Consider the following 20,494-nt stretch of genomic DNA (forward strand, 5'->3'; position numbering starts at 1 on the left):
AACGTCCCAGTTGCCATTGATATCCAAGAGTTCGGACACCCACTTCAACCTGCAACGCCCCTTGGCAGAGATTATTTGGAAGGAGGGTTTTCGAGGGATCCATCTATCTCTCCATATTCGCACTTGGGTGCCATTTCCAATCCTCCATATGTTGACCCGCGGCGCCCACGCCTCCGGCAACCGCGGCACGAATCCGCGGAGGCACGCGCACACCCGGCGACGCCCTTCCTCTCTGGCCGCTTCCTTCACAGCGGGAGGATGGCCTGGGCGAGCGGCGGCGCGGGCCTAGGGTTTGGACGGGGGAAGGGAGAGAGGCGAGGCGGGGGAAGAGGAGAGGGGTTCGCCCGAGTGGGGAGGCGGGTGGCGGCGGCGGCGATGTGGCTGCGGGAGGCGGGGGGGGGGGGGGGAGAGGAGGCGCACGGGAGGGAGGGAGGCGGCTGCGGGAGGGAGGGAGAGAGGAGGAGCCGGCTAGGTCTCTGGACAGAGCGCCCCCTTTTATACCCCCAATACGCAAAATGACCAAAATACCCCGGTGGGGGCATGGTATTTACATTTTGCTGTCATTACTATTCATTCCAGCAGTGTCAATCTCAGATCCAACGGCCCAGGCTTCTCCAGATCTCGATTGGACGGCCAAAAACGCATCAAGCGGCCCGATCCAACGGTCGAGAATCGCGATCGCTGAGGAGGCTGTGGCATCCATCCGTCTCTTATTTCTGGATTGGGCCGCTGGTTGGATTATTTTTCCCACCCAAATCAAGCCTAGCAAGGATCCAACAGGGCTGGGAGGTACTGACAGCCATGACGGTCCCCATCACTGTTGCTGCCAAGGAGAGGAGGGCCAGCAACGCGTACGCGCGTTGCCTCCTCGTTGGCGGTGGCGCCGGTCCGTCTCCGGCGATGGTGGCGAGCTGCCGCTTGAGCTTGTAGGTGACAAAGGCAAACACAAACAGCGTGAACGCCACAAATGGCTGGAGGTTGCCAATGGTGTCGTAAAACCAGTAGCCCGGGACGCAGCGGCTCTCTGGGCCAAGCGACGTCTGTGGGGGCGGCATGACAGCTGAAGTGAGGACGAAGAGCGCGGCCTGCATCGCGGTGAGGCTGAAGGGCTCTCCGGAGACTGCCTCGTTAAACGCCGCCATCAGAACCTGCGTGTGCCAAGAAGCAAACCCATGGGGTCGTCAGGGATGACGGGTGGACGGAAGAAGATGAGCATTTGCATCTACGGCACAACACAACTTACACGGCTGGCTAGCTTGTCGATGCACGCACCTGCACTTGTCGATGCTGCCCACGCCCCCGGCCTGCGAACAGAGTGGTCTGCGAGGAAGACGAAAAGCGCAGAGCTTGGTGGAAGGGACTGGGTTGGCTTGGCAAGAACTGTTGTAATCTACAGTCGGAGGGATTGGCCTTGTTTTGTAGACGCTTGGTGGGCAGGTATAGTACAAGTGAGCCTTCACTGCTCCGCACAGCGTGATGATGCCAAGAGATACGGTGCTACTGCTTTGCCTGCAACTACGATATGATATGATCCCTTGCGTGTCCTCCCCCTCTTTCCTTGCAGTTGATGACCGGCCACGCATGTGTGCTACGAATAGAGAGACCAACGGGCGGGCAGCACCCAAACCTCCAAATTTTGCCACCTCATTCAACATGATCAAAACAGTACGCAGATAAATTAAACAGAGCACGGCAAGCTTAGTTACAACCGGGCATAGCATAGCCAGTTCACAAAAGATCGCACATAGCAAGTCCATCGAACGATTGCTGGCATAGATTAAATGGGGCGCTGAACTTCACTGCTTACTCGTCGGTCCCTTCCCCTTGGGGTCTCCGGAGCGGCGGAAGTACTACTTGGCGTAGGCGCCGGTGACCGGATGGGCATCGTCGCCATGGGTGTAGGAGAAGAGGTCGGTGATGCGCTTTCGCCGCGCTGGACGCCCTGTACCGTGTGAGTCGCTAAGGCTCCTAGACGTGGAGCCACAATTCCTTGGCATAATTGTTGCAGCGATGACGGGCATCCACCTCCGCTGAAGTCAAGGAATGATGGATGACGTAGCGGAGGAGGCTATTGGCAGAGTCCGCGGGCTGCAGTGGCTCTGACACGGATTTGCATGACACGCAGCCGGACCGGATAGATCCGGCATGCACCGCCGTCTACCTTGCGAAGAGAGCAGCATACGCCTCCAACTCGAGGAGCCGCGACTGCGGTCTCGAGCACCAACGCCTCCTAGGAGAAGTAGAAGTTGGAGGAGCCAGGCGCTACTGCTCGCCTACCTTACGGGGTGGGTACACGTTTTGTGGAAATGACCTGACTGCGCTTATACGGTTTGTGGGAGGTGTACCGGAGCGCTTCTCATTTATCATGAAGTCCTAATGGAATGGAGTGAAGTATAGTTCCCTGTAGTTTTCCAAGCAGATGGAGGTCCACTGCATTCGGAGTAATAATCAACTCCTTGCAGCGAGGTGAAGTGAAGTGACAAGTAGCTAAAAGGGTTCCCTCCTTGCATCTCGTGGCAAATCTTCTTCAAGTTTATGCCGGGCTAGCTAAGTGCAAGCTGAGGGCATCAGACAACGTCGAGGTTGTTGTTGTCGTCGCTGTGTTGGCCTGGCCAACCAGAGGATATGATTTGTTCATCCCTCATTTACTCATTCTTGTGCTAGCCGTATATGATGTGTTCATAGATGTATCAATTTTATATGCTGTACGTGGTCGCATACTTAGGTATCATCAATATGAGTTGCATACCGTGATTGATGTCTTTCTGTATACTCATGAATTAGTCTACGAAACGGTGCTGATATTTTCAACAATAAGTAGGTGCACCCGGAGGTAACCGGCAAACATCATCTGCCTCTCGTCTTTCTTGGCCATGTGTATTCTGAAAGTGTGTTTTAATGTCCACCCTCATGCTTGTTTCTTTCATAATTGACTTCTCTACGAATCAGCATTGGCCTACGCTAATACCCCCTCCCTCTGTTTCTAAATATATGTCCATTTAGAGATTTTGAATATTGATTGCATATGTGAATATTATATATATATAAACATAGTTTAGAGTGTAGGTTTACTCATTTTGCTTTGTATGTAGTCCGTATTGAAATTCTAAAAGATCTGATATTTAGGAATGGAGTAAGGGAGTATGACGCAATCTATATTTGAAAACATCATTTTGATTTTTATTCCAACTAGTACCAAACACTAAACGTGTTTTGTAGGCCCCGCAGCTGGCCCGACCGTTGAACCCCACTTAATAGTCCTGGTACACTTAAAATGGCAGTTGATTCGAAACCAACCACACGTCCAAGTGACAGCACGCACGTTCATACGGCCGTGTATACGTGCCACACTACGCTCTGGTCACTCGTGAGCGTATGTACGCGTAAGGGATAGAACCTACTCCTAGTAGGAGTATCGTGTGCTGTCACGACGAAACCTGACCTCCATCGGCACTACTGACGCGAGCTAAAGAGAAAATTTGCAAGGGTTCCAAATCTGGGCTCAGACGTCCACGCATCTTTCCTTCTCTTCTGCTAAATTCTTCTGCATACGATCCGCGGCCACGTGCATGCATGCAATGCAAGCACGCGCCGCCCCCCTTCTACAAGCACGTAAAGAATTATTTTGTCGGAATCCAATTCTTACGTAAAGAATCTACAAAATCTCTCTTTTTTTGCAACAAGAATCTAGTACAAATCTTTACCTGCCAGTGTATCTCCATGGACAACTACTCCTCTAATAGACCAAAATCCCCTACACGATTAGTTACAAAAGCTTTTTGACAAGCACTCGCTGCGATTGGTCGTGTAAACCAAAAGCCTATCAATAAATAAGAACACATTCCCATGAGTTTCCAAGAAAAATAAATTTGAGTTTAGCTAACCGCCACCACAATGAACTACGAACTACTCCTAGAATGTATTTTTTTTCTAGAACCCGTGCCGGAATAGCGTTGCTTTTATTTTTCACTCCAAGTTCCACTGTATTACAAGTTTTTTTATGCAATTGTAGGCATTATGTTTCACGTACGCATGCGCCAAGCTGCAAGGCTCGGACTCGTCGGGGCAACGCAGCTTGTCATGGCGTCCCCGCCCAAGCGGAGCCAGGACTTGGCCGGAGACAAGGACACTGTGAAAGCCCTCGGTGAAAGCAAGGAATCAGGTTGACGTCCGGACTGGGGACTTTTTAGCCCTGATTACCATTAAGTTGAGATAACAAACTCGTTTCTTCGTTGTCTATTGACATTATGAAACATGTCGGTATTTTGATTTTCACGATAAAGGCAGTGGCGAAGAACGTCATGATGGCTGAGGTCTGAGATCTTGTATTGGCGGATCGACTATTCATGGCAATAAGGACTTTGCTTGGTGATTCATGACTCGTAGCAGCGGCATCGGCAAGGAGGGGCGGCAACATAGGGAGACTACAAAGTCTTAGCTTTCGTGGTGAAAATCCAAGGTCCGGCCTTAATTGGTTGTGCCTGGCAGTGACCTCGTTGAAGGCATTGTTTTGAGAGCGCGGATCTTCTGTTGGGTGAAAACCTAAGATCTAGTATCGGGCGATGACGGTGCTTGTGCACTGTTTCCTTCTTGAAGGTGTCGTTTTTTGAGAGTTTGGACTTTCAGGTGTTGTCTAGGTGGTGGTTCGTGCTGCAGCTACAAGGAATTGATCACTGTAACTGAATCTTTTTTCTTCTTCTTCTTCTTTTTTGTCTTTTGGCTGTGTTCATCCGTAATATCTTTATAACATTGCGTTGTTGCAAAGATTGGGTGTAATTGGCATCTCCGTGATACTAATATATTTTCTATGTCGAAAACAAACCCATTTCATCTCGCAAAGAAAAACAAACAAACTCATTTCTGCTCGCGGCGTCGACACCTCCTCCGGCTCATCAATAGCCACCCCCAAATTAATTCAAGCTGCCCGCCTACCTACCAATGCTGGTGCACGGACGACGGTGATGGAACCAAATAGTAGTAGTAGCAGTTAATTTTGCTCCATCCCACCATGGTTAATGCAAGTACCCCGAGCATGTTCAGCTGTCCAACAGGCATGCATGCCGTCAGGTCATGTACTCCTACCAATTGTTAGGTTCTCTATAATAGTACCAAGGGCGATGGCTAACGAGCCCTACTTGCTCTAACCAAAAGAGGATTGGCTCAATAAACTAGTGTACAGATTTTGAACACCTAGAGAATAAGCACAGTTCAAGGCGCACATATTCTACTGCAACTATCCACCATCTCATGCATTTTCTTAAGAACTATAGCAGTTGACAGCCAATGGCGTCCCCCAAGCTTTTAAAGAAAGTGAGTGACAGGCACATTCCATAGATGAAGAAGCAGCCCCTGATGCCACATTTCACATCTGCCAAGTGAAACGTTCCGGAGCGGCCATGGATATCATCATGATGATGCCGCTGGCTGTCCGCGCCATCATTTTGCGCTGTGAGACCCCATCATTTTGGCATCACCATCACCTTGGCTTTCCCACCGTTAATCACCTCACCAGCTAAGGTAGTAGGTGTGCAAGTTGATGGTGCCTTTCCTTTGCTTTGCTTGCTGGACCACGCATGCACGTGTCCAGCTCCAACGCACGCCGGCCCGTGCCATGTAGTAGTAACTTATTTGTGCCTTTTGTTTGAGCATCTTCAACAGTCGCGTTAAACAGGCGCCGCGCCGTAAATTTGCCCACTTTAGCGCGCGCAACCCGGCGTATGGCTCCAGCGGGCACGCAATAACCGCGCGCGCGGTAAAAGAAGTTATGCATGCGGCATGTAACGGTACCTCGCGCGCGGGACACTCGACGCTCACGCTGCGCGCTCTTCTTCTCTCCATCCAAAGCCCCGCGCGCGCCGGCGCCGGCGACCCGCACCCATGGACGCACGCGTCGGCACCCCGCTCACCCCATCCTATAGCCGCGACCCCCCCCCCCCCCCGCCCCGGCCGCCACAAACCCTAGCCCGGGTGGCGTTGGCCTCGCCTCCGCCGGAGCTCCTCCGACCATCGGCCTCGCGCGCGGCCTCTTCATGCCGCCGCGGATGACCTCGGCGGCGGGTGGCGTCGCGCCGGCGCCGGCCCGAGCCGCCGCCCCCTCCTCCTCAAAGCTCACCAATGCGGCGCGGCCAAAGAAGGGCAAGACATCGGCGAAGAAGAACAAGGCGGCGGATGGCTCCGGCACCTCCAAGGTGAGGAGGAAGAAGTTTGCGGGGCGTGCGACGGGCGCGGCGGCTGCCGAAGCGCCGGCAAGCTCACTCGTTGAGCCGGCGGCTGGCGCGCACAACATGTTCGACGAAATGCCTCCAAGGTAAAAAAAATTCTAACTTTTCATTTTTTTTTGTTATTTTTTGAATGCATTCATCACATATAGATAGATTATTTGCATTGTTCAAAAAAATTTGTAGTCTCAATGATGATGCATACATGTCAACGATGGGTGTTGGCTCCAACAATTCGCATTGGTCTCAAACCAATGACATGCATTTTGAAGACCATGAGGTCGAGGTGGACGAGGAGGGTGAGGGCATTGTCGACGCACCGAAAGGAAGAGCGGGCAATTACAGCAACGTCGATGACATCTTACTATGCAATACTTGGTCGCAAGTGTCGAGGGATCCATCCATTGGAGGTGATCAAAGTAGAGATGCTTATTGGGGGCGGATGAAAGAACACTTTGATGTTCGCAACGTGAGTGGAATTGACCGCTCCGAGAGATCACTTCGGTCCCTGTGGTCGACAATCAACTCGGATTGTCAAAGGTGGGCGGCTTGTCAAAAGGCAGTTTACAAGTTGAACCCAAGTGGCACAAATGAGGACGATAGAGTAAGTGGCATTTCATACATGTTCATCATACTTGTTGTTGATGCTAACTTGCTTTGTTTTCATGTAGTACAACATTGCGCAAAACTTGTTCAAAGAAGAGGAGAGGAAAACCAAGAAGGGGAAGATCAAGAAAGGAAGGGTATTTACTTTGCCTCATTGCTATGAAGTGTTGAAGGATGATGAGAAATGGAAGAAGCGTGAAGATTTGGATGATTTGCATTTGAGCAACAAACGCAAGCGAACAATTAAGTTGGATGATGATGATGAGGAGGATGATGCATCAAGTGATGACGGCAAGAGAAGCCTCAGACCCAACTCGGTTTCATACTCGAAGCCAAAGCGACCGGATGGGTGCAAGAAAGACCAAACCCAAAAGAAGAAGAGGAAAGGAGATGGTGAGCTCAAAAAAGCTATGGAAGCTATTGTGAAGGCAAGAAAAGAAGCCAACGAGGTGAGGAAAATGGCAAGGACCCAAGATGCCGCGGCCGAGGAGAGGAGGTTGGCGGCGGAGGAGAGGAGGGTGGCGGCCGAGGAGAGAAAGGTGAGCAATGAGGAGAGAACAAGATTGTTGAAATGGGAGAAGCACTTGTTCTTCTTGGACACAACTAACCTCAATGCGGCACAAAAGGAGTATGTCAATCTTGCCCAACAAGAAGTCTTGATCCAAAAAAGAGCCATGGTTCGTGCAATGGGTGGCGGTGGCATCGGCGCCATGGGTGGCGGTGGCCTCGGCACCATGGGTGGCATGGGTGGCTTCGGAGGTACCGTGGACGGTTTAGGTGCAATGGGAGGCATGACTGGCTTTGGAGCACCCCCCGACGCTATGGCCATCATGGGAGGCATGAGTTTTGCTTCTCTCATGGGAGGCATGGGTGCACCTCCGGCCGCCATGGGCGGAATGTCTTTCGATGTGCCTCCTCGCACACATTCCCATGAAGATGCCGTTGAAGATCTTGCCAACACCGTCGGAGCTTCTCGTGATGCGGTGCGCGATGAGGAGAGGGAGGAAGATTCATCTTCGGAGGCGGAAGAATCGTCTTCCGAAGATGAAGACGAGGACGAGGAATGATGTGTCTTTCATTTGTGTATTGAACTTGATTTGCATTTTGAACTTCGTTGGATGAACTTGTGGGCATGATTTTAAACTCGTGGGCATGAACTTCATCAACTTGTTTGTGTGAAATTTTTGTGTTGAAAATGCCATATGCAATGCACCGGCGAATCGCGCGCGCTGCATTTTGGCGCTGCCGCTGGAACGGGCGCTGCGCGCCGCGCCAAACCTGACGATGCGTGCGCGGCATATCTGTTTTTTACGCGCGGCGTGACCGATGCCTGTTGGAGATGCTCTTTCGTTCGCGTCGCCCTGTGACTTGATTGTGAGTCGCTGATTGTTGGACGCTAATGATTTTGGGGTTACGTGTTCTTGTCCTTATATTTATGATGAAGTCCTAATGCAATGGACTGAAGTATAGTTCCCTGTAGTTTTCGGAGCAGACGGAGGTCCACTGCATTCGGAGTAATAACCTTCCGTCGTGCGTTAGCTAGTACCCCTCTGTCCTGTGTTAGTACAAAGTCGAGTCATTTATTTTAGGACAGAGGGAGTATATTATGACAATGAAGTCAAGTGAAAAGACAAAGCGTACCCTCTTGGCACGTCGTGGCATCTATAATGCAAGGTCGTGGAACGAGACATTGCACAGGCAAATGCAAAATGACATTGTGCGGCACTCGCAGTTCCGGCACCGGCACTGACGAGGGAACCGAGGACTGGGAGTTGGCGCTAGACTCAGGGCAGCATGCTCATACACATGTTTCTGCCTTCTATAAATCTAAGATACGCGATTGCACACTTCTGAAAGAAAAAAATTACAGGTCCACATGCAGAAACAAAAACAGGGCAGGTGCCCGTTGCCTGTTGACGACAAAACCTGACCTGCATGTGCCTGAGCCTGAGCCTGACTAGTCTGGTAACAAACAAACCGCGAGCGACACTTCCCTGACGCATCTGGCACTGACGCCGCCTACAGCCACAGCTAAACCCAAATCTGGTGGGACGTCGAGGTACCTTTTTACGGTAAATTCTCTTCTCTTCTCTTCTCTTCTCTTCTCCTGCCCGTCTGATCTGATCTGATGTGGGCCAAGCCACGTGCATGCATGCATTGTCTCCGCAAGAATTGACTTTTCTACACACCCAAACTGGCCTACGGTAACACAAGTCGCCCCACCTAGCCATTGCAGGCAGGCAGCACCGAAAATTTTAGTCCTAGCTATAAGCCGTAGTCCCTTTGATCCATATTACTTAATTATCGCTATCTTTATATACATCTGTTTGAACGAAAAGTAATATGCATAAGAGGAAGTAAAAGACTAAGTGCCGAAAACCATGATGGGACGTGTGAGTAATTGGTTTTCCCACGTATCACCCAATTTCTAAATACTATAAGTTTCTTATTTAGAAATTTCAATATGAACAACATACAGATGTAATCCCTGAAAAAATTTATAGTAGTATTTAGGAACGGAAAAAGTATGCATTAGAGCAGTAGTAGTCATGATGGGACGAGTAATTGATCTTGCTACCCCTCACCCTCGTTAATGCTACTACTCCGTGCAGTGCATGCATGTTGGGCTGCCCAACAAGCCGTCAGGTCAGGTCATGCCGAGCATCAATGGCTAGGCTAAAGTATGAAGAGACCTAGAGGGTGCTTGGATACGTTTTAGTCTCAAGACTAAAAGTAGTGGGACTAAAATTTGCTAGCCTCACCCATGTTTGGATCCAAATACTAAAGAGACTAAAATCAAGTTAATGAGTATTTATTATCCTCCAAACCCTTCAATCCAGAACTCGGCTGTGTTAAAGGAGAGGAGTTAAATGAGGAGGAAGAGGACTAATTCACATTTTAGTAGGGGTATCCTTGACTAAAAGGTTTTAGTCTCAAGACTAGTTTTAGCCTCTTTTTAGTCAGGGGTGCTTGGAATTTTAGCCTCTTAAAGAGACTATTTTTAGAGGGTGTTTGTTTTCAAGGACTTATTGGTCTAGGGACTTAAATAAGTCCCTATAAGTCACATCTAAACCAAACATGAGGGACTTATAGAGACTTAAAGTGGGCATTTGGGACTTATGAAATAAGACTCTCAAGGAGGGACTTATTGGGACTTATAGTTGTAATATGATCTTATAGAGACTTATAAGTCCCAGCAACCAAACATATATGGACATTTTAAGGACTTGAGACTTATAAGTTGGGACTAAAAAAAGTTTTAGGACTTATGAACCAAACAGAGCTTTAGTCAGACTAAAAGAAGTCCCTTGGATCCAAGCACCCTGATCTAATTAACTAACCCAAAGAAGAACGTCACTGTAAATGTAGAGAATAAACAGAGTCGTTCAAGGCGCATGCATATTTATTCTACTAGTGCAACTAACTATCCTCCATCTCATACAGTACATTTTAAGTATATAATCTACTAGTAGCAGACAGGCAATTGCATGCCAGGTACGTACATTCCACGCAGATGAAGAAGCATCAATTCTAATATGTACGTAGAGCAAGTTTCACACCAACTTACCAACTTCATAGTCTCCGAAGTCGACGTTAACACTAAACATAAAGTTTTACAAGAGCACAAAGTTGTTACATGACACGTACAAACTGGGCTCAACAAAAAGGGCACCAGTAAAAAAAAAGGGCAGTGGGCTCAGATTCGGATACGTACGTCCAAGCGGCGGCCTACATACGTCGGTTTGTATTTGTATATATACGTGCAGACAAGCTCTCGTGACTCGTGAGGGATAGAACCTACTGCGCTGTGCTGCTACAACGACAAAGCCTGACGCATACGGCACTGACACCAGCTAAACTGAAACCCTGCGTCTGCATGCATAGGAGTATATATATGGCAGCCAGATCTGGGTGGCTGTCCCAGACGTCGAGGCATCCTCCTTCCTTCCTTCCTTCAGGCTGGTTGTAACGAGGAGTATTATATACTAGTATCATCATATGATACTAGCGTGTGATACTACCTTCGTAATGCATAGTATTATAAGTCAGTATCTTATATTACCTTATTAATTGCTATGCATGACATAAACTAGTAGATCATTTAATATGATATGGTATCATGATATGATACTACATCCTCTCTTTCCTCATTTAATTGTGTGCCACATCATTCAAAAAGTCTAGTTGGCATGCATGATACTACTTATGATACTCCCACTACAACCAGCCTCATAAATCCGGGGCCACGTGCATGCACCACCGCCCTCCCGCCCCATCCCTGCCAGAATTGACTTTTCTACCCATCCAACCGGGCACCTGCCAGAATTACCCTCAATGGTTTTTTTAGGTAAAAAAAAAAGATAAATGTCTTTTTTTTCTTGTTGAAATTGAATGTATCCAGTCCCACAATTTTCTAACAAAAGTGAAGGTAATATCTACTCTCTCCGTAAAAAAAACAAATATGAAAGCATTTAGATCACTATTTTTTCACGGAGGGAGTATTTCTGAAACGATTTGAAAATCTTGCAAGTAATTCCAAACAAAAATGCACGCAAGGAGTACCTAATTTATCACGGTTATCTTTTCTGGATGCCCAATTTTTTTTGACATAAAGACTGTAAGGGACCCCCTACAGTATAATTGGTGCAACAAACCCAAATTGCAAGTACCATGCCTTGAATCTGGGTGGGTGGGAAGGCATCAGCCCCTTCCCACCACTAGGCTATGCCTTAGTCTGCTAGGGTGCCCAATTTTAGGGCAACACAGTGATGTAAACAACTCTTGGTATTGCAAAATTTGCCCCAGCCGCCCCAACCGTTGCAAATTGTGTAGGTGTTGTAAATTTGGAGTTAAACTTTTGGCATATAGTAGGGCACCTATATATTGAAAGGGTGTGTCTAGGGCAAATCTAGATGTGCTCTAGTTATTGCACATCTAAGTGAGTGAGTTAAGCATAGAGAGAAAGAGAAAAATAAAAAAGAAAATATCTACACGAATCTCAACATAAGATCAATGACATAGGACTTAGATGTGCAATACTTATAGCACATCTAGATATGATTTAGCAAAATTGATATTGAAACGGCGTTTTGGCCTCCTTGTAACGTAAAAAGCGGTACTGCCTTATTTTAGGGAACCTAGCTGTTGAAGCTTCTCCTAGGCTAACTTGTTTTTCTGCTATTTTTGTAACATATTTCTGTCTTCTAGTATAAAAACATATGGTGCACAATTTACGTGCTCATGATAATAATAAAAAACAATAGACACTTGCTGAATTAATTCAAGCTGCCCACCCAGACATTCAGGCGCACCGAAAACCATGATGGGACGAATACTTAGGGGGTGTTTGGTTTAGGGACATTTTAGTCCCAGAGACTAGAAAAAGTTTCTAAAAAGTCCCTAGGAACCAAACGGGAGGGATTTTTTTTACAGGAACTAGAAAAAGACTCTATTAAAGAGTCTTTTTTGACTAGTCCCTAGGACTAGAAAAAGTCCTAGGACTTCTGAAACAAACACCCCCTTAATTTTGCTTCATCTCATGCAACTACTCCCTGCATGCATGCCGCCAGGTCATGTAATGTACCATCCAATCCAATTGTTAGGTTATACGAGTACTAGTACCCAACCAAAAGAATAAACTAGCGTGTAAATTAACTTTGGATCCTAGAGAATAAACACAGTTCAAGGCACATATTATACTGTACATTTTAACTAGTACCTGACAGCCAAGTGTAAAAACTGAGTGCCAGGCACATTCCACAGATGAAGAAGCAGCCCCTGATGCATGCATGCATGAATTGGAATAAATATATAAAACAAGTTTCACATTTACCAAGTGTAAAGTTCTGGACAGTGAGCACAAAATTCTTACATGACACAGACTGGACAGTAATTTTTTTGGACAAAAATGGTAAAGTATCCTCAAAATAAGAAAAATAATAATTCCCACGCCTTTTAATTTACCATGCCTCTACGTACAGTGTGGTGAAGATATGTGACATGTACATCATGTATACGCCGCCCATATATATATGTGCACCAGGAATAATAATAACAATAATGGAAATAATTTAGGGTTGTTGGATTGGATTGGAAGGAGCAGAAGTAAAAACTCGATCGGTCTGTGTGGGTTTAGGTTTTTTTACCTAGCTAGCACGCACCGGCAGGGGGTATCAATCCATCAAGTGGGCATGTGCAAATGTAGATCCGTATGGGCACATGAGAGCGGGATCGAGATCGATCGGTACCACCTGGGATTTCTTGGTTTGTAGCGCTAGCTTGTCTTCGTCGTCGTCTTGCTCGATCCTCACTGGACCATGGCCAGGAATGGCGTCCCGCTTGTCGCCGGGGCAGATGAAGGTGTGGCGTTGCCCGCCGGCGGGTTGCCGCTGCCGTTCACCGCGTTGGGCCGGACGACGTTGTGGTTGTGGTTGTGGTTCTGCTGTTGTTGTTGCTGATGCTGCCTTTGGAGGAAGTGGGCGTCGTACTGCGCCGGCGGCATGTTGATGTTGCAGCCGCCGGGGACGCCGTCTTGGTCTTCCTCCTCCTCGTCGTCGTCGAAGTCGTCCTCCTCGTCCTCGTCCATGCTGTCGCTGTCCAGGTCGTACACGTCCCTCCTGTCGTTGCGCCCGTAGCTGTGGTTCATGGCCACGGCCGGCTGCACCGGCGCCGTCTCCTTCGCAATGCCTTCAGGCTTGGATTCCTTCAAGGTACAAGCGTGTCCATGGCATCGATCAGAATTGATGGACCGTACTGACATTTGACAATGCATGCGCGTGCACGTATGGGCCGACAGAGTTACGTACCACTTTGTTCGTCGCCGTGCCGTTGTTGCCTCCGTTGCCGGCGGCATGGACGGGGGAGGGGAACATCGCCGCAGCACCAGCGCCATTGCTGGCCTTCACTTGCATGGCCGCACCGTTCCCATGGCCGTTGCCGTTGATGATCACGTTCTTGGCCCCGTGCTCGACGTGCTGCGCCGCAGGTGGCGGCGTCTGGGAAGACAGCGGCACCGGCGAGAGCACGGTGACCGGCGCGGCCTCCGCGCGAGCCGGGGACGGCGACGGTGCCAGCGCCGGTGCATGGACGCCGGAGGAGGATGCGAGCGCCTTGGTGCGGTAGAGCGCGTCGAGCTGGTGGAAGTAGGGGCAGGTCTTGGAGTCCTCGGGGCGCTTCCGGCTGCTCTCCTTGACCTTCTTGAAGTACTTGTTGATGTTCTCCCACTTCTCCTTGCACCGCTTGGAGCTCCGGTTGTAGCCCAGCCGCCGCATCCCCACCGAGATGTCCTCCCACAGCGGGCCCTTGGGCGCCGTGTCCTGGTACCGCGTCTCCATCTCCGTCCGCAGCTGGATCAGCGCGTGCACCTCCGCCTTGGGCCACCGAGACGGCGACGCGCCGCCGGCCATGTCCACCGGCGGCTGCTCCGGGGCGTGGACGACGATCTCCTTGCTCTGTTGGTGCTGCGGCGTCTGTGGCTGTGGCTCTGTCGCCGTCGGCGTTGCGTGTGGCTGTGGCTGCGGCGGCGGCGTCTGCGGTTGTGTTCTCATTGGCGTAGTCACGTTGGGCTGCGCCTGAACCGGCGGCCGTGGCGTGGGAGGTGCCGGCGCAGCGGAGGCCACCGGCGTCGGCTGCAACGGCGGCGGTTTGACCGAGGTGACGGTGGCGGCCGGCTTTGCGGGGAAGGATGATGGCGGCGCGTGCACGGGGACGATCTGCCCGGTGATCCTCTGGATGAAGGACACGACGGCGGCGTCGCGGGAGGCGGCCACGGCACGCTCCTGCGCTAGCGCGTCCTGCTCGCGGGCAAGGCGCGCCACCTCCTGGCGGCGCCAGGCCTCCTCGCGGATCATGCGGTCCTGGTCGCGCCGTTCGATGGCCTCGAGGAGGCGGCTCTGCATGGCCTCCTGCCGCTCCATGACCTGCCGCATCAGCCCCTCGAAGAACCTCATGGCCTTGCCGCCATGGCCCCAGCTCCCGCTCCCGCCCCGCCGCTTGCGCTTCCCGCCGTCGGCCGTCTCGTCCGTGTCCTCCCCGTCCGAGTCATCAGAGAAGCTCGCGTCGCCCATCGGCGTCGTCGTCGTCGTCCGGCATGCAGCCGCCTCCGCTGGCACCGGCTGATGCGTTAGGAGAAGGGGCGGCGGAGACGGCTCGGCCTGCAGGACGCGCGGCGCCGAGGGCACGGCGGAGTAGGCGGCAATTGTGCTCGCGGCTGGGGCGGCCGGTGGTGCCACGGGCACGTGAGCAGGCGGCGGGTGGTGCGCGCCGTGGAGCGCCTCGAGCTCGGTGAAGAAGCGGTAGGTCTTGCCGTCGCCGCGGCCGGTGCGGCCGTCCTTGGTGCGGCGGTAGTACTTGTCGACGTTCTCGAATTTCTCGCGGCACTTCTTGGCGCTCCTCGTGTGCCCCATCTCCGCCAGCCGCCTGCACAGCACACCATTGACGAACACCAACCACAACAATTAACCTCCATTTTATGACTCACACGAGCTCACTTCACTTTTGCATGATCGATCTGAATTGCATACGTGTTGCTCTCACGGAAAAGGCGCGGTTTTTAGCCCGATTAGGTGCGAGGAAAAGCCCCAAATTCAGGACGCAGATGGAGGGATTAAGTATTGGGGAATTGGGATTGGGATTGATGCCTCGTCTCCAAACTGAAGTGGATCTGACGGGCGCAAATCCGAGGAAAAAGAAAGGAAAAAAGTGGAGGAGGAGAGCGATGTGCGTATGGTTTTTAATTGGGAAAAATCGATCCATCCATCCATCCATCCATCATGTGTGCTGGTGGTCGTGGGCAGCAGACAGTTCTTGGCTGGAGCATGTGAGCCACATGAGCGGCATCTCGATCAAATTATCACATCACACATCACATCCATCCATCCCAGTTGGACAGTGAAATTTTTCTCATGCACAATTGAGACATCCATCCATCACGGATCGGGACGTCGATCGATCTATAGCTTGGAGGTTGCTAAATTGGCATGGCATGGAGGTTGGGTTGAGTGTTGAGTTACCTGGAGACTTGCTCCCAGAGCGGGCCCTTGAGGGCGGCCTCCCGGAAGGCGGCGTCCATCTCGGAGCGGATCTTGAGCAGCGCCAGCGTCTCCTGCCGCGGCCACCGGTTGCCGCCCGCCGCCGACGACGACCCGCCGCGCTCGCCTTCCTCGCCGCCGTCCACGCTCCCGGAGCCCGACCCGCTGACCGCGGCCCCACCGTGCTGCTCGTCCATGTGTTGCTGTTGCTGCTGGTGGTGCTGTGCTGGCGCCGGAGCCGGTGCGGGAGGGCGGCTGCTGATGGGCGAGGGCGCCCCGGCGGGCCCGCGCCAGGCGGGCGGGGAGAAGGGCGGCATGTCGGCCGGCTGCTGCATGGCTCCGGCCCTCCCCTCACTCGCCGGCCACTGGTGAGGGAAATTGAGCAGGAATTTTGCGGTGCTCACTGCTGGGGTGATGTTAGGCGGCAGCTAGTGTGGGAGTGCGGAGCCATGAGCAGTGCATGCATGAAGAAGCTGCTCGCGCGCACACCTGGAAAGGGTGGGAGCGGCGAGGAAAACGGGGGAAAGAAAGGGAAATTGAGGAGGAGGAGGAGGAGGAAGAAGAAGATATTGCGAGGAGTGGGAGTGAGATAAGTAGTGGCTGTGTATAGCTAGTCTAGGCTGGCATGGCGCATGGGGAAGAGAGAGAAGCTGCCTGCTAGTGCTAGTGCTAGTGCTAGTGAGATGGATGGATGGATGAATGAATAGTGGTATAGGACTGTAGCAGCTGGGAGGTCCGCACTAAACAGTAGTATAAAAATGGCGGTGGAGGAGGAGGATGGATGGATGGGAGGTTGGGGAGGTAGAAATGGCGATGAGAGAGAGAGAGAGGGAGAAGATGAAGATGATGTGGGGAGAGGAGGGAGAGGGACAGATGGGACGACATGGGCAGGCGCCGCGCTGTCAGCTTACCCTACCATCCATTCTTCTTCTTCTTCTTCTTCTTCTTCTTCTTCTTCTTCTTCTTCTTTTCTTTCACCCATGGTACGTCGTCTTCTACTCGGCTCCACGACACCCACCCACAGTAATTCTACTGCTCCGTGGCTTTGACGCTGGGAGGGGAGGGAGACGACGATGTACGAGACGCGTAGGGCCGATCCGGGCCGTCCGTTGCTTGGATCCGACGGGTGGAAGAAAAGAATGGAGGCTAGGAAAAGAGCTTTGCTGGATGGATCGGATCGTGGGAGATGGGAGGAGGGAGGGAGGGACAAGGCCACACTAGAACAGCTCTAGGGTGGGTCCTCACGCTCACGGCGAGGTAGAGAGAAGGTGGTGCGCAACCCTCTTGCAAGAGAGGTCCCAACCCAACCCAACCCAACCCCCAATTGCAACCCTCTTGCAAGAGAGGGTAACATGCAACGCATCGCATCTTGCTCGCATGGTCCTTGCATGCAGCCCCACCGTGGCGTGCTACGTACGTACCTACATACAACGCCGTTTTCATCTTATATCTCCATACGTATACCACATGCTGGTGTTGGACAGCTACTACGGCACAAGAGCGAGTGAGTGATTAATTGTACACCTGCACGCATGCACACGGTATCATCATCTTCTCAAACTTTTGAGTAAATTGCATAAAACCACCACTTTGAGGACTAGATTTGCAAAAAACACTAGGATACACTTTTTTCTGCAGAAAACACTACATCTTGCGTAATAGTTTTGCAAAAGCCACTGATCGGCAGATCTGGCTCTGTTAAGTGAGATTATGACAGATGGGCCCCTTTTTTGCCTACGTGACGTAACATTTCACACTATATCAATTTTAGTCTAAATTTACAAACTAGTCCATAGGTTTTGCACATACACCCCTAAATCAAAAAGAAAAAAAAAGCAATCAGCTCCACAGTGCGTCCCCTTCTTCCCGTCTCCTTCCTCCATCCTCTCTCGTTCCCCAGTCGGCGAGGCCTGCAGCCGCCCACCTCGCCCTTCAACCTCCCCGCCGACCAGTCTGTGCCACACAGGTGCACAGGCGCAAGCAGCGGTGATGGCCGCCGCCGCACACATGTGCGAGTAGGGAGGTACATGCGCGCGCACTGGAGCAGCAGAAGGTGCACGGGAGCGAGTGCAGCGGCCGCCGCACACGAGCGCAAGTAGGAAGGAAGCCGGGGCGCGCACCAGAGCAAGTAGCAGGGTGGAGCTCCAACACCCCACTCGTATTCCCGCCACGGCCGCCGTCCTCCTGAGCTCGTGATTGATCCAGGGAGATGGGGGAAGCAGTGCAGCGATGTGCAGGTGGAGCAGGGCGGCAGTGCGGTGGCGCAGCTAGTATGGCTGCGGGCACGGGTGCGGCGGGGCAGAGAAGTGAGCACAACCGGCCAGGGGCGCGCATGGCCGGGCAGGAAGGTGAGCGCGCCCGTGCAGGGGCGCCCGCGGCCGGCCAGGCATGGGGGCGCACGGCAAGCCGGGCATGGACGCACACGGCAGGCCGGGGAGGGGCGCGCACGACCGGCCAGGCAAGGGCGGGAGCGCGGCGGTGGCTGACTAAGGTCGCCGGACAGCGGACATGGAAGGCCCTGGGCTGCACAGGGGAAAATTGTTCGGGGGTGTTTTTTCTTTTTTACCCATCTAGCATTTTTTTTGGTAAAGCATTATGCCACGCGAAAAGTGGGACCCATCTGTCATAAACGCACTTAAACGAGCCAGATCCGTCGATCAGTGGTTTTTACAAGGTCATTACGCGAGATGTGGTGCTTTCTGCAGCGAAAATGTATCATAGCGTTTTTTGCAAACCTAGCCCTCAAAGTGATGGTTTTATGCAATTTACTCCAAACTTTTGGATGAGTTGATTGAAGCATGAATTCAATACTACCCAATGATATCAAAGTAGTACTCCCTTCGTCCGAAAATACTTGTCTTGGAAATGGATACTAATGAATGTATCTAGAACTAAAATATATCTAAATACATATATTTCTCGGACAAGTATTTCCGGACGGAGGGTGTATGTATTTAGTCATACACATTTAATTCACTATCTAGATATCCATATAGATATATCGTTTCGTTTCCTGGGATCTGAGCCACCAAAAAAAAATCTACATAACCGACACTAGCTAGAATTGCAGCATGCACAATTTAGTAAAACGGTGCTCGGTTTTAAGTATATATGTAGGTTTGTATGTGGACGTGTGGGGTGAGCTGAATGAATGTCGATGATTGGTTGCTGACATAACTAGACGCAAGGAAGACTTTGGAAAGTAGGCGAGGCTGGAGAAACTGTGTGACCAGTCGTTATTTAGAAATTTGACAATTGCAACTAGATGTAGCATGCACATTGTTTTTTGTTCCAATTTCTGGAGCAAGTTTACTTTTTTTTACATGTGCTTAATTACCAGGTGGCAGGGCAATCGACACGCCCGGCATCTATAAGCATGTCTTGTGGCCTATAGCTCCTTCACTTGTACGTTTGTATTGCGTCTGAGGTATAGTGAGCCGAAGCACCTACGGTCATGTCCCACACAATTACTATAGAACCTTCAATTATACGTTTGTATTGGGTCTCAGGTATAATGAGCCGAAGCACCTACGGTCATGTCCCACACAATTACTATAGAACCTTCAATTATACATTTGTATTGGGTCTCAGGTATAATGAGCCGAAGCACCTACGGTCATGTCCCACACAATTACTATAGAGTCTATCGGTCATGCTTAAAAATTACTCCCTCCGTCCGGAAATACTTGTCATTGAAATGGATGTATCTAGATGTATTTTAGTTCTAGATACATTCATTTTCATCCATTTTGATGACAAGTATTTCCGGACGGAGGGAGTACTACCCGCAGGCCAAAGGCTTGCTTCGGACTGAGTGTCTATTCTTAGCGCGCGGGCTAGTGTGGCAAACATATCTTGGATAGATGCCTTTCGGTGCACTTTCCGCGTCACCATTGGCTTGAAGTTGTGAACTTCCATGACGGGGTCTCGTCGCCGGCACACAACATGTTTTACAACACATAATAATGTTAAACAACATGATATGTATGTCTTAAAAATAAGTAGGTTAACATGTCAACTTAATTTCATTTATTTAGCACTGGACATAACTCATCAAACATCGTCAAACCTAGAAGTAGCAACTAAAACAACATTAACTTTATTTATTAAACATAAGCAAGTAGCAACTAAAACGACATAGCTAGAAAATAGCAACAAACAACTTAAAACAAAGATGCTTATTTAGCAAGTTTAATCATTAAATTTATTTGCCAAGATTAATCAGACCAAAGAGCAACAAAAACATTCACTAGTAGAAAAAGGGGGCTTTGGTCCAGGCCGGGTAACCCCATTAGTCCCGGCTCAATCTAAAACCGGGACCAATGGGTGCATTTATCCCGGTTCGTGTGGCTAAGGCATTAGTCCCGGTTCATGCCACGAACCGGGACTAAAGGGTGCGATGCCCATTAGTCCCGGTTGGTGGCACCAACCGGGACTAAAGGTCTAACCTTTAGTACCGGTTGGTGCCACCAACCGGGACTAATGGCCTTTGAGGCATTAGTACCGGTTCATGGCACGAACCGGTACTAAAAGTCCAATTTTCAAACTCTCCCCCCCCCCCCCCCCCCCCCACCGTGGACCGCCTTTTCAGTTTTGGAAAAAACAAAAGAAAATGATGGAAATGTCAAAAAAATAAAATAA

General features: G+C 50.6%; 2 protein-coding genes across 2 annotated transcripts; both read right to left on the reverse strand.

Annotated features, from left to right (window-relative positions):
* Positions 1-552: 552 nt before the first annotated feature.
* On the reverse strand, positions 553-1,483 carry LOC125532443 (uncharacterized). The gene is made up of 2 exons (XM_048696501.2): positions 1,273-1,483; positions 553-1,148 (listed from the first exon to the last, which is right to left on the reverse strand). Exon 2 carries the CDS (start codon positions 1,140-1,142, stop codon positions 711-713), a length of 432 nt encoding a protein of 143 aa, XP_048552458.1. The 5' UTR covers positions 1,143-1,148; positions 1,273-1,483; the 3' UTR covers positions 553-710.
* Positions 1,484-12,634: 11,151 nt separating this feature from the next.
* LOC147974174 (trihelix transcription factor GTL1-like) lies at positions 12,635-16,753 on the reverse strand. Its single transcript, XM_087522376.1, has 3 exons — positions 15,836-16,753; positions 13,631-15,242; positions 12,635-13,527 (listed from the first exon to the last, which is right to left on the reverse strand). The coding sequence occupies exons 1-3, from the start codon at positions 16,186-16,188 to the stop codon at positions 13,132-13,134; spliced, it is 2,361 nt and encodes a 786-aa protein (XP_087378502.1). The 5' UTR covers positions 16,189-16,753; the 3' UTR covers positions 12,635-13,131.
* Positions 16,754-20,494: the final 3,741 nt, after the last annotated feature.

This window comes from Triticum urartu, chromosome 5A (genome assembly GCF_056163025.1).
Source record: "Triticum urartu cultivar PI428250 chromosome 5A, HENAU_Tu73, whole genome shotgun sequence".
NCBI lineage: Eukaryota > Viridiplantae > Streptophyta > Magnoliopsida > Poales > Poaceae > Triticum > Triticum urartu.